Source organism: Pongo abelii, chromosome 20 (genome assembly GCF_028885655.2).
Source record: "Pongo abelii isolate AG06213 chromosome 20, NHGRI_mPonAbe1-v2.0_pri, whole genome shotgun sequence".
NCBI classification, from domain to species: Eukaryota; Metazoa; Chordata; class Mammalia; order Primates; family Hominidae; genus Pongo; species Pongo abelii.
In genome coordinates, this window is record NC_072005.2 from 61,474,362 (window position 1) to 61,488,265 (window position 13,904).

General features: G+C 48.8%; 1 protein-coding gene across 2 annotated transcripts in view; it reads left to right on the forward strand.

Annotated features, from left to right (window-relative positions):
- NLRP2 (NLR family pyrin domain containing 2) overlaps nucleotides 1-13,904 on the forward strand; it is a 32,064-nt gene that overhangs the window by 13,589 nt on the left and 4,571 nt on the right. For both annotated transcript variants that reach the window (XM_054539058.2, XM_054539059.2), the window contains 6 exons: nucleotides 318-1,884; nucleotides 3,198-3,368; nucleotides 4,321-4,485; nucleotides 8,195-8,365; nucleotides 8,675-8,845; nucleotides 12,241-12,411. In XM_054539058.2, coding sequence (XP_054395033.2) covers nucleotides 318-1,884; nucleotides 3,198-3,368; nucleotides 4,321-4,485; nucleotides 8,195-8,365; nucleotides 8,675-8,845; nucleotides 12,241-12,411 — 2,416 coding nt within the window. The remainder of the gene's footprint in view (nucleotides 1-317; nucleotides 1,885-3,197; nucleotides 3,369-4,320; nucleotides 4,486-8,194; nucleotides 8,366-8,674; nucleotides 8,846-12,240; nucleotides 12,412-13,904) is intronic.

The window sequence follows — 13,904 nt, forward strand, 5'->3', positions numbered from 1 at the left end:
ACTCACTGCAACCTCCGCCTCCCAGGTTCAAGCAATTCTCCTGCCTCAGCCTCCCGAGTAGCTGGAATTACAGGCCTGCGCCACCATGACCGGCTAATTTTTAATTTTTAGTAGAGACAAGGTTTCTTCATGTTGGTCAGGCTGGTCTTGAACTCCCAATGTCAGGTGATCTGCCTGCCTCGGCCTCCCAAAGGGCTGGGATTACAGGCATGAGCCACCGCGCCCGGCCAACACAAGGCATTTTGTTATTTTGGTTTTCCCTATGGGTAACTGATTGCATCCTCTCTCTCTCCCTTCCCTCCTCACCAATGATAAAGACAAAGACAATAGGTACAGGTATATATTGAAGACGAAGTTCCGGGAGATGTGGAAGAGCTGGCCTGGAGATAGCAAAGAGGTCCAGGTTATGGCTGAGAGATACAAGATGCTGATCCCATTCAGCAACCCCAGGGTGCTTCCCGGGCCCTTCTCATACACGGTGGTGCTGTATGGTCCTGCAGGCCTTGGGAAAACCACGCTGGCCCAGAAACTAATGCTAGACTGGGCAGAGGACAACCTCATCCACAAATTCAAATATGCGTTCTACCTCAGCTGCAGGGAGCTCGGCCGCCTGGGCCCGTGCAGTTTTGCAGAGCTGATCTCCAAAGACTGGCCTGAATTGCAGGATGACATTCCACACATCCTAGCTCAAGCACAGAAAATCTTGTTCGTGATTGACGGCTTTGATGAGCTGGGAGCTGCACCTGGGGCGCTGATCCAGGACATGTGCAGGGACTGGGAGAAGAAGAAGCCGGTGCCTGTCCTCCTGGGGAGTTTGCTGAACAGGTATATGTTACCCAAGGCCGCCCTGCTGGTCACCACGCGGCCCAGGGCACTGAGGGACCTCCGGTTCCTGGTGGAGGAGCCAATCTACATAAGGGTGGAGGGCTTCCTGGAGGAGGACAGGAGGGCCTATTTCCTGAGACACTTTGGAGACGAGGACCAAGCCACGCGTGCCTTTGAGCTGATGAGGAGCAACGCGGCCCTGTTCCAGCTGGGGTCGGCCCCCGCGGTGTGCTGGATCGTGTGCACGACTCTGAAGCTGCAGATGGAGAAGGGGGAGGACACGGCCCCCACCTGCCTCACCCGCACGGGGCTGTTCCTGCGCTTCCTCTGCAGCCGGTTCCCGCAGGGCGCACAGCTGCGGGGCGCGCTGCGGACGCTGAGCTTTCTGGCCGCGCAGGGCCTGTGGGCGCAGATGTCTGTGCTCCACCGAGAGGACCTGGAAAGGCTCAGGGTGCAGGAGTCCGACCTCCGTCTGTTCCTGGACGGAGACATCCTCCGCCAGGACACAGTCTCCAAAGGCTGCTACTCCTTCATTCACCTCAGCTTCCAGCAGTTTCTCACTGCGCTGTTCTACGCCCTGGAGAAGGAGGAGGAGGAGGACAGGGACGGCCACGCCTGGGACATTGGGGACATACAGAAGCTGCTTTCCGGAGAAGAAAGACTCAGGAACCCCGACCTGATCCAAGCAGGATACTACTCCTTTGGCCTCGCTAACGAGAAGAGAGCCAAGGAGCTGGAGGCCACTTTTGGCTGCCGGATATCACCGGACATCAAACAGGAATTGCTGCAATGCGACATAAGTTGTAAGGGTGGACATTCAACGGTGACAGACCTGAAGGAGCTCCTTGGCTGTCTGTACGAGTCTCAGGAGGAAGAGCTGGTGAAGGAGGTGATGGCTCAGTTCAAAGAAATATCCCTGCACTTAAATGCAGTAGACGTTGTGCCATCTTCATTTTGCCTCAAGCACTGTCAAAACCTGCAGAAAATGTCACTGCAGGTAATACAGGCGAATCTCCCGGAGAATGTCACTGCGTCTGAATCAGACGCTGAGGTTGAGAGGTAAGAACCGTTTCACTCTACCAGTCGTTCCATCTTTAGCCTCATCCCATGCACCCTTAGGAAGAGGCCAGAGCCTCCTATGCACTGTGACTTAGGGTCAGGAATTCCCTCTTGTTGGACTTTTTTGTTTGTTTTTTGTTTTGTTTTTGAGATGGAGTCTTGCTCTGTCGCCCAACCTGGAGCGCAGTGGCGTGATCTTGGCTCACTGCAACCTCTGCCTCCTGGGTTCAAGCGATTCTCCTGCCTCAGCCTTCTGAGTAGCTGGGACTACAGGCGCCCACCACCTTGCTTGGCTAATTTTTATATTTTCAGTAGAGATGGGATCTCACCATGTTGGCCAGTCTGGTCTTGAACTCCTCCTGACCTCAGGTGATCCACCTGCCTCAGCCTCCCAAAGTGGGATTACAGGCATGATTCACCATGCCCGGCCCAAATATATTTTTTTAAGACAGGGTCTTGCTCTGTTGCTCAGGCTGGAGTACAGTGGTGCAATCATAGCTCACTGCAGCCTCAAACTTCTGGGTTCAAGTGTTGTTCCTGAGTACCTGGGATGACAGGTATTAGGTGTGCACCATCATGCCCAGCTAACGTAAGTGGGTTTTTTGTTTTTTTTTTTTTTTTTTTTTTTGGAAAGACAGAATCTCACTATGTTGCCCAGGCTGGTCTTGAACTCCCAAAGCACTGGGATTACAGGCATGAGCTACCACACGCCCTGCCTGAATATTTCTTATTGGTATGTATAGATATGTATATTCCCAATTTTTTTTTTTTTTTTTTGAGACGGAGTTTCACTCTTTTTCTCAGGTTGGAGTGAAGTGGCTCGATCTCAGCTCACTGCAACCTCCGCCCCACCAGGTTCCATGATTCTCCTGCCTCAGCCTCATGAGTAGCTGGGATTACAGCCACCCACGACCATGCCCAGCTAATTTTTGTACTTTTAGTAGAGATGGGGTTTCACCATGTTGGCCAGGCAGATCTCAAACTCCTGACCTGAGGTGATCCACCTGCCTCAGCCTCACAAAGTGCTAGGATTATAGGTGTGAGCCACCGTGCCCAGTCTTCTCTTTTATCAATGATGTGCTTAGCATTTTAACTTATTTTTACCCTCTATTGGATTTTTGTCTAAGAAGAACAGGTTCTTTGTCCTGTGATGCTTTTTGGGTGTTGAGTTGTCTGATGGTGGTGCTAAATGATTAAATGGTCCAGTTTTCAATTATACTTATTTGTTAGGGGTATATGCCCAGAGAAACCCTAAATACTTCAGCCGTGATGGACATACATTTGGTGTAACCCGCTTCTTCTCTTCCCTGTAGATCCCAGGATGATCAGCACGTGCTTCCTTTCTGGATGGACCTTTGTTCCATATTTGGCTCAAATAAGGATCTGATGGGTCTAGCAATCAATAATAGCTTTCTCAGTGCCTCCCTAGTAAGGATCCTGTGTGAAGGAATAGCCTCTGACACCTGTCATCTCCAGAGAGTGGTGTAAGTAGAAACTAATTCGTGAACTGAAATCCTTAGGGTGTGAAAATGTTACAATTTTAACGCTGTAACAATATTCAGATTCCTGTCCTAGACTCTTAGGTGCTCAAGACACAGGGAATTGAGAGAGTCTTGTCCTCAAATTTGTCTTGTGGGATAATCGTATAAAGTAATTTAGTAATTTAGAAATTACTAAATTACTTTATACGAGGCAGGGCATGGTGGTTCACACCTGTAATTCCAACACTTCGGGAGGCCGAGGCAGACAGATCACTTGAGGTCAGGAGTTCGAGACCAGCCTGGCCAACATTACAAAACCCTGCCTCTACTAAAAATACAAAAATTATCCAGGCGTGGTGGCAGGCACCTGTAATATCAGCTACTTGAGAGGCTGAGGCAGGAGAATTGCTTGAACCCAGGAGGCGGAGGTTGCAGTGAACCAAGATCTTGCCACTAGACTCCAGTCTGAGTGACAGAGCGAGACTCTGTCTCAAAAAAAAAAAAAAGAAGAAAAAAGGGCCGGGCACAATGGCTCACGCCTGTAGTCCCAGCACTTCGGGGGCCCAAGGCGGAGGGATCACTTGAGGTCAGGAGTTCAAGACCAGCCTGGCCAAGATGGTGCAAAACCCTGTCTCTACTAAAAATACAAAAATTTGCTAGGTGTGGTGGCAGGTGCCTATAATCCCAGCTATTCCGGATGCTGAAGGTAGGAGTCGCTTGAGTCCGGGAGGCAGAGTTTGCTTTGCAGTGAGCCGAGATCACGCCACTGCACTCCAGCCTGGGCGACAGAGTGAGACTCCATCTCAAAGAGAAAAAAAAATTTGTAAAGATGGACAAAAATTTAAACATGGAAAAAATAGTTCCTAAAGTTTAAATATATTGAGCCCCTGGTTTCCATTTAAGTACGATACAGGTGTACACACTAAAGATTTAACTTTCGTTCTCTTTTCCCTAGGTTCAAAAACATTTCCCCAGCTGATGCTCATCGGAACCTCTGCCTAGCTCTTCGAGGTCACAAGACTGTAACGTATCTGACCCTTCAAGGCAATGACCAGAATGATACGCTTCCCGCATTGTGTGAGGTCTTGAGACATCCAGAATGTAACCTGCGATATCTCGGGTATATCTCTTAATCATTAAAATGCTTCATCATACAAACAGCCACCACAAGCTTATATGGCAATTTTGTGTAAATAAGAAAAAGTTCGTTATTCTGACTAGAAACAGTACTAAGGGCAGATGACCCGGGATGCAGCATGGGCTGAACTTGAGTTTCTACTTGCCTTGAGCAGTGAACAACCTGGACAACCATACGTGAGGACCCTGAATCCAAAGAAACTCCCAGAATCTTTATCTTCCTTTTTTTTTTTTTTTTTTTTTCCCTTCAGATGGAGTCTTGCTCTGTTGCCCAAGCCGAAGTGCAGTGGCACGATCTTGGCTCACTGCAACATCTGCCTCCCAGGTTCAAGTAATTCTGCTGCCTCAGCCTCCCAAGTAGCTGGGATTACAGGCACCCGCCACCATACCTGGCTAATTTTTGCGCTTTTAGTAGAGATGGTTTCGCCACATTGCCAGGCTGGTCTTGAACTCATGACCTCAGATGACCTGCCCCCCCCGAGGCTCCCAAAGTGCTGGGATTATAGGCGTGAGCCACCATGCCCAGCCAGAGTCCTTATGTTTTGGTTTTGGTTTTTTCTTTCTTTTTTTTTTTTTTTGAGATGGAGTCTCGCTCTGTCACCCAGGCTGGAGGGCAATGGTATAATCTGAGCTCACTGCAGCCTCCACCTACCAGGTTCAAGTGATTCTCCTGCCTCAGCCTCCTGAGTAGCTGGGATTACAGGTGCACACCACCACACCTGGTTAATTTTTGTATTCTTAGTAGAGATGGAGTTTTACCACATTGGCCAGGCTGGTCTCGAACTCATGACCTCAGGTGATCCACCCCCACCCCGCCGGCCTCCCAAAGTGGGGTGTGAGCCACCGTGCCCAGCCCAGAATCTTTATCTTCTATCAGATCATTCACTCATGGTTCATGCTTCTCCTGTATGATGATTCAGAATACCAGCTATTGACATTTTTCAAGCAAGAACCCTTCAGGAACATCAAGTTGCCCCTTTTCTGTTAGTCCTCTATTGAGAGCTCTCCCCTTGGGAAGCTGTCCACGTGGCTGCCCAGGTGATGAGAACCATCATGCAAGGAGTTCATGAAGCCTCACTTGGCCACATTGGTGTAGTAGGTGGTCATTGGCCTCAAATTATTGCCCTGGGCCAGGCGCAGTGGCTCACGCTGGGAGGCCGAGGCGGGTGGATCACTTGAGGTCAGGAGTTCAAGACCAGCCTGGTCAACATAGTGAAACCCCGTCTCTACTAATAATACAAAAATTAGCTTAGCTGGGCATGTTGGCGCGCGCCTGTAGTCCCAGCTACTCAGGAGGCTGAGGCAGGAGAATCATTTGAACCTGAGAGGCGGAGGTTGCCGTGAGCTGAGATCACACCACCGCACTCCAGCCTGGGCAACAGTGTGAGACTGTCTCAAAAATAAATAAATAAATAAATAAAGAGTCTTGGCCGGGTGCGGTGGCTCATGCCTGTATCCCAGCACTTTGGGAGGCCAAGGTGGGTGGATCACGAGGTCAGGAGTTCAAGACCAGCCTGGCCAACATGGTGAAACCCCATGTCTACTAAAAATACAAAAAAATTAGCCGGGCATGGTGGCGCGTGCCTGTAATCCCAGCTACTTGAGGCTGATGCAAGAGAATTGCTTGAACCTAGGAGGCAGAGGTAGCAGTGAGCCAAGATCATGCCATTGCACTCCAGCCTGGGCAACAGAGCAAAACTCCATCTCGAGGACAGAAAAAAAACTTATTGTTCTGGCTCTACTGATGAAATCTTAGGCTGCTTAATGGGATCTTCTCAGTTGAATAGGATGCTGTACATCTCACAGGTATTTGAAGGTTGAATGAAACCAAATCCAAGCACATGCATTCAATAGTGGCTGCTGTCATTACTAACCATTGCATTACCCTCTTTTCTTGTTTACATGAGAATAATGGAATGCAGGGTGAGGGGGAATATTGGGTGAATTAAAGATTTGGGTCACTAATTTTTTTTTTCTCGAGATATAGTCTTGCTCTGTCTACCAGGCTGGAGTGCAGTGCCACAGTCTTGGTTCACTGCAACCTCTGCCTCCTGGGTTCAAGTGATTCTTCTCTGTCAACCTCTTGAGTAGCTGGGATTACAGGCACCCAGCTGTATTTTTGTATTTCTAGTATTTTGTATTTCTAGTAGAGACAGGGTTACGCCATGCTGGTGGCCAGGGTGGTCTCAAACTCCTGACCTCAGGCAATCCACCACACCCAGCTAATTTTTGGTATATTTAACAGAGCCGGGGTTTCACCATGTTGGCTGGGCTGGTCTCGAACTCCTGACCTCAAGTGACACCCATCTTCCAAAATGCTGGGATTACAGCAATGTGCCACCACGCCCAGCTAATTCTTGTATTTTTAGGAGAAATGGGGTTTCATCATGTTGTCCTGGCTGGTCTTAAACTCCTGGTCTCATGATCCACCTGCCTTGGCCTGCCAAAGTCCTGGGATTACAGGCATGAGCCACTGTGCCCAGCCACTCATTTCTTATGAATTTATTCTAACACATTTTCCGGATAAACAGACCACCTTGAAACATAGGTTAGTGGGCTGGTATGGTGGCTCATGCCTATAATCCCAGTACTTTGGGAGGCCTAGGCTGGTGTATCACTTGAAGTCAGGAATTTTTTGTTTTGAGACGGAGTCTTGCTCTGTCGCCCAGGCTAGAGTGCAGTGGAGTGATCTCGGCTCACTGCAACCTCCGCCTCCTGGGTTCAAGTGATTCTCTTGCCTCAGCCTCCTGAGTAGCTGGGACTACAGGCACGTGTCGCCACGCCCATCTAACTTTTGTATGTTTAGTAGAGCCGGGTTTTCACCATGTTGGCCAGGATGGTCTCAAACTCCTGACCTCCTGATCTGCCTGCCTTGGCCTCCCAAAGTGCTGGGATTACAGGCATGAGCCGTTGCCCCGGCCAAAGTTAGGAGTTTGAGACCAGCCTGGCCAACATGGTAAAACCCCATCTCTACTAAAAAATAGAAAAATTAGCTAGGCAAGATGGCATTCGCCTGTAATCCCAGCCACTCAGGAGGCTGAGGCGGGAGAATCTCTTGAATCCAGGAGGCAGAGGTTGCTGCGAGCTGAGATCGCGCCACTACACTCCAGCCAGAGTGACACAGCATAAATAACTCCCTTTCAAAAAACCAAACAATGAAACATAGGTTAGCGGACTCTGCATCCAACATTAGAGTAAGATTGACTAAGTTCTTTATTTCCAGCTGATTCCTGGGCAATGTTGATGCCGCTGGTCTGGGGACCACCCTTTGACAACTACTGCTCCAGATAATTCAAGTCGGGGTATAACATAACTAGTGAGATGTAAACCAAAGACAATTCCGCGGTTAGATTCTCAAGAATGACTTGTTCTGCCGGGCGCAGTGGCTCGCGCCTGTCATCCCAGCACTTTGGGAGGCCGAGGTGGGCAGATCACCTGAGGTTGGGAGTTTGAGACCAGCCTGACCAACATGGAGAGACCCCACCTCTACTGAAAATACAAAAATAGCTGGGCATGGTGGTGCATGCCTGCAGTCCCAGCTACTCGGGAGGCTGAGGCAGGAGTATCAGTTGAACCCAGGAGGCAGAGGTTGCTGTGAGCCGAGATCGCGCCACCTGGGCAACAAGAGTGAGACTCAGTCTCAAAAAAAAAAAAAAAAAAAAAAAAATGACTTGGTCCTATTTCTCCCACAGGTTGGTGTCTTGTTCCACTACCACTCAGCAGTGGGCTGATCTCTCCTTGGCCCTTGAAGTCAACCAGTCCCTGACGTGCGTAAACCTCTCCGACAATGAGCTTCTGGATGAGGGTGCTAAGTTGCTGTACACAACTTTGAGACACCCCAAGTGCCTTCTGCAGAGGTTGTCGTAAGTCTCTCGTCTCTTCCAGAGCAGCTGTGCTTTCGATCTGGGGCCACAGACGAGCAATGGTCATGCCTGACTTGGCTGTATGGAACCTCTCGCTGATGTGAACACCTGTTCCCATGTTTAGATCCAGGCCGATGGCCTGTGAATCTTGTTCTTCTCTCTTTCCTATTCCTTCATAGGATCACCAGTGCATGATAGAGGGTGGGGGGTTCACAAGAAGGGGCTTTTGGATGCTGGCACTTGTGGAGCTAGCCGGGAAGGTTGAAGTTGGAAATGTCAACCGTGTTGCCATTTGTGATTCTTTTGCAGGTTGGAAAACTGTCACCTTACAGAAGCCAATTGCAAGGACCTTGCTGCTGTCTTGGTTGTCAGCCGGGAGCTGACACACCTGTGCTTGGCCAAGAACCCCATTGGGGATACAGGGGTGGAGTTGCTGTGTGAGGGCTTGAGGTACCCCGAGTGTAAACTGCAGACCTTGGTGTAAGTCCGTGCTGGCTGCCTGTGTGCGTGGGTGTATATGCACACACCCCCCACCTCCGGGTTTGAGTAGGGTGGTTATGAGAACACTTAATTCCTCTAAATGCCCCAAGCATGATGCTAATGACAACTGGTAAGACCTGGGGCGATGATGATAGGAAAAAAGTATAAGTAGTAGTAGCAGTAATATTCTATAGGGATTTGGAGAATGTAGCTGGTTTTCAGGGTTCTTTTTTTTTTTTTTCCTCTTTATGTATGTATGTATTTTAGAGATGGGGTCTCGCCATATTGCCTAGGCTGGTCTCAAACTCCTGAGCTCAAGAGATCTGCCTGCCTTGGCCTCCCAAAATGCTAGAATTACAGGCATGAGCCATGTCACTCCATGCTGTGTTTTCTCTTAATCTGTGTTCTTAGAACTATAACTGTAACATAAATTGCATCAGGTAGTCTTCTGGGCCAGTGTACACTCAGACTCCCAGTGGAAGCTATTGGAAGCTACATGCTCAATATGATCCTCCTGTTAATACTAAAATCACAGGACACATGGCCTGGTGCAGTGGCTCACGCCTATAATCCCAGCACCTTGAGAGGCCGAAGGAGGCAGATCCCTTGAGGGCAGGAGTTTGAGACCAGCCTGGCCAACATGATGAAACATTGTCTCTCTACTAAAAATACAAAAATTAGTCAGGCATGGTGGGACATGCCTGTAATCCCAGTTACTCAGGAGGCTAAAGCAGGAGAATTACTTGAACCCGGAAGGTGGAGGTTGCAGTGAGCTGAGATGGCACCACTGCAGTCCAGTCTGGCCAATAGAACAAGACTCTCTCAAAAAAAAAAAAAAAAATTATACGATAAATCTTTAGAAAGGAATTGGGGCCTGGCATGGTGGCTCATGCCTGTAATCTCAGCACTTTAGGAGGCGGGCAGATCACCTGACGTCAGGAGTTTGAGACCAGCCTGGCTGATGCAGTGAAACCCTGTCTCTACTAAAAATACAAAAATTAGCTAGGCGTGTTGGTATGGTCCTGTAATCCCAGCTACTTGGGAGGCTGAGGCAGGAGAATCGCTTGAAGTTGGGAGGCGAAGGTTGCAATGAGCCGAGATCATGCCAGCCTGGGTGACAGAACGAGATTGTCTCAAAAAAAAAAAAAAAAAAATTGTATCTGCACTGATGGTTTCTGTTCAGAGATTCGATTTTATATTAACATCTCTGGTATTTTTTTTTTTTTTTTAAGATGGAGTTTTACTCTTGCCCACGCTAGAGTGCAATGGCATGATCTAGGCTCACTGCAACCTCTGGCTTCAAGGAGGTTGATTCTCCTGCCTCAGCCTCCCGAGTAGCTGGGACTACAGGCGCCCACCACCACGCCCGGCTAATTTTTGTATTTTTAGTAGAGACGGGATTTCACCATGTTGGCCAGGCTGGTCTCAAACTCCTGACCTCATGATCTGCCCGCCTCGGCCTTCCAAAGTGCTGGGATTACAGGCATGAACCACTGCGCCCAGCCATACATCTCTGGTATTCTTTGTCTCTAACATCACCTCCAACAGTTAGGAACTGTCCTCTTCCTATAAAGTAACTTTAATCTAGGATATGCACCTGGCATCTGAAAACTACCCACTTAAATTTAATGACATATTCAGTTCATGGCTGGAGACGACGAGTAGAAGGAAGGGATTCTTCCCACACCCACTATATCTAGGCCCTGAAACACTAAAAATGAAGTCCCACAAGCAGTGAGATGTCACCCACTCACTAACTGTATCTTCAAATGAACGTCTAGTTTTTTTGGTTGTGTGTGGTGTGTGTGGTTTTTTTTTTTTTTTTTGGATAGTCTTGCTCTGTTGCCCAGGCTGGAATGCAGTGGCTCCATCTCAGCTCACTGCAACCTCCACTTCATGAGTTCAGGTGATTCTCCTGCCTCAGCTTCCCAGGGATTAAGGTGCATGCCACCACGCCCAGCTAACTTTTGTATTTTTAGTAGAGACGAGGTTTCACCTTGTTGGTCAACCTGGTCTCGAACTCCTGACCTCAGGTGATCCGCCCACCTCAGCCTCCCAAAGTGCTGGGATTACAGGTGTGAGCCACCGTGCCGGCCCCCTCAATTCAACTTTTTGATCCATGCCCCTATTTTGCTAAGTTGTCAACTTCCCTTTAGTCTTAGGTGGGTTTTCCTCCATTACACAGTCATAGAAGTTTCTAGAAGGCCGGGTACGGTCTTTGGGAGGCCGAGGCAGGTGGATCATGAGGTCAGGAGTTCGAGACCAGCCTGGCCAACATGGTGAAACCCTGTCTTTACTAAAAATACAAAAATTAGCCACGCATGGTGTCAGATGCCTGTAATCCCAGCTTACTTGGGAGGGTGAGGCAGAGGTTGCAGTGAGCCGAGACTGTGCGAAGTTTCAAGATTTGGGGGTGTGTTTTCACTCCTCTGTCGTCATGGGCTCCAATCTGCCATCTATTTCCAAGGCCCTTCCAGGTCCTGTGTCCCTCAGCTAGTGGTATGCTTCACTTGGGACCCAGAGATACATGGGCATTATAGTTCAAATTATAATTAAGTTTAGAACTCTATTGAGACAGAAGAAAGAAGCTAAGGTGAACTGTGTTGGTTAATATCTAGGATCCTAGTAGCAGATATGTTGGAGTGTGAGCTGGTGTCTTCTGCCTGTAAGACACCACCTCTCTAGCAACTGAATTTAGGAAATAGAATCGTAATCCCAGCACGTTAGGGAGGCCAGGGTGAGCAGATCGTCTGAGGTCGGGAGTTGAAGACCAACCTGGCCAACATGGGGAAACCCTGTCTCTACTAAAAATACAAAACTTAGCTGGGTGTGGTGGCATGCGAACGCGTGTACACACACACACACACACACCCCTGTAATCCCAGCTACTCAGAAGGCTGGGACACAAGAATCGCGTGAACCCAGGAGGCGGAGGTTGAAGTGAGCCACCGTGCCCACTGAGAATCCTTTTTACTTCAACTTCTGTTGGCCACCTGTATTCCTTGGCTTGTGGCCCTTCCTCCAACTTCAGCACAGCGTCTTCACACGTTGCTCTGGCTCCCTTATCACGTCACCTCCTGCTGGCTTGGACTCTCAGCTCCCTCTTATGAGGATCCCTGTGATTGCTGGACCTACCCAAATAAACCAGGATATAATCCATCTTAAGATGCTCAGTCACATCTACGAGGTCCCTTTTGCTCGCAGGTGCCAGGAGTTGGGACTTGGACATCTTTAGGGGAGGCCATTCTTCTGTCCACCACACCACCCCATGATTCCATTTCCATGTCACCACTGTCTCTAAGTGTGTCTAACCCACGGCTCAAGAGTCAAAGGTGCATCACACCAGTGAGAACTCACAGGTTCGGGTTTGCTTTCTTCCTGTGGTTGATTTCTAGGCTTTGGAACTGCAACATAACTAGCAATGGCTGCTGCAATCTCGCAAAGCTTCTCCAAGAAAAATCAAGCCTATCGTGTTTGGATCTGGGGCTGAATTACATAGGAGTTAGCGGAATGAAGCTCCTGTGTGAGGCTTTGAGGAAACCACTGTGCAACTTGAGATGTCTGTGGTGAGTTAACTTATAAGTTCAACTTCCTATACTTATACCTTATTGAATCTGTGGCTAGTGTAAAATAATCAGTGAAGCTGACTTCCCAAGTTATATAATTGAGAGGACTTCTATAGAGTCGATCGAGCATTTACTAGGATGGTTAAAGGAATAAGTTCTAGTCTAAGTTTTTTTTATTCTTGAAGCTTTGCTCTTGTCATAGGCTGGAGTGCAATGGCGTGATCTTGGCTCACTGCAACCTCCGCCTCTCAGGTTCAAGCAGTTCTCTTGCCTCAGCTTCCCAAGTAGTTGGGATTACAGGCGCCCGCCACCATGCCCAGCTAATTTTTGTATTTTTAGTAGAGACAGGGTTTCGCCATGTTGAAGGTTCATCTCAAATTCCTGACCTCAGGTGATCCACCCATCTCGGCCTCCCAAAGTGCTGGGATTACAGGCGTGAGCCACTGCGCCCGGCCCTATGTCTAAGTTCTAGTCTGTGTCATGCAAAGAACACCTGTGAAATTTTAAGGCTACAATGCCTCAAGCCATTCAGCCAAAAGCCACTGCCCAGCACCCCACATTCAGAGAGGTAGGAATTAGGCCAGGCATGGTGGCTCACACCTGTAATCCCAGCACTTTGGGAGGCCGAAGCGGGCGGATCACTTGAGGTCAGGAGCTCAAGACCAGCCTGGCCAACTTGGTGAAACTCCATCTCTACTAAAAATATAAAAATTAGCCGAGTGTAGTAGTGGATGCCTCTTTTTTTTTTTTTTTGAGACAGTTTCACCCTTGTTGTCCAGACTGGAGTGCAATGGCACGATCTCAGCTCACTGCCACCTCCTGGGTTCAAGTGATTCTCCTGCCTTAGCCTCCCAAGTAGCTGGAAATAAACAGGCATGTGCCACCACGCCTGGCTAATTTTGTATTTTTAGTAGAGACGGGGTTTCTCCATGTTGGTCAGGCTGGTCTCGACCTCCCGACCTCAGGTGAGAGCCACTGCGCCCAGCCAGTAGGTGCCTTTAATCCCAGCTACTTGGGAGGCTGAGGCAGGAGAATCACTTGAACCCTGGAGATGGAGGTTGCAGTGACCTGAGATCCTGTCACTACACTCCATCCTGGGCGACAAGAGCAAGACTCCATCTCAGGAAAAAATAAAGAAGAGGTAGGAATTACACATCATGCCAGAAAATGCTGGCTCTATCAGCAGGTGAGTGGTCTCAACTTGGCTATCTTACAAATCCCTTGTGAGTTAGCTACAGTCAAATGCACTTGAACCTGGACTCCTACCTGGGAGGCAATCTTAAAAGAATTTGACTCCGGATGGGCAAGGTGGCTCATGCCTGTAATCCCGGCATTTTGGGAGTCCAAGGTAGGTAGATTGCTTGAGGCCAGGAATTTAAAAACAGCCTGGCCAACACAATGAAACCCTGTCTCTACTAAAAGTACAAAAATCAGCTGAGCGTGGCTGTGTACCTCTGCTCCCAGTTACTCGGGAGGCTGAGGTGGGAGGATCA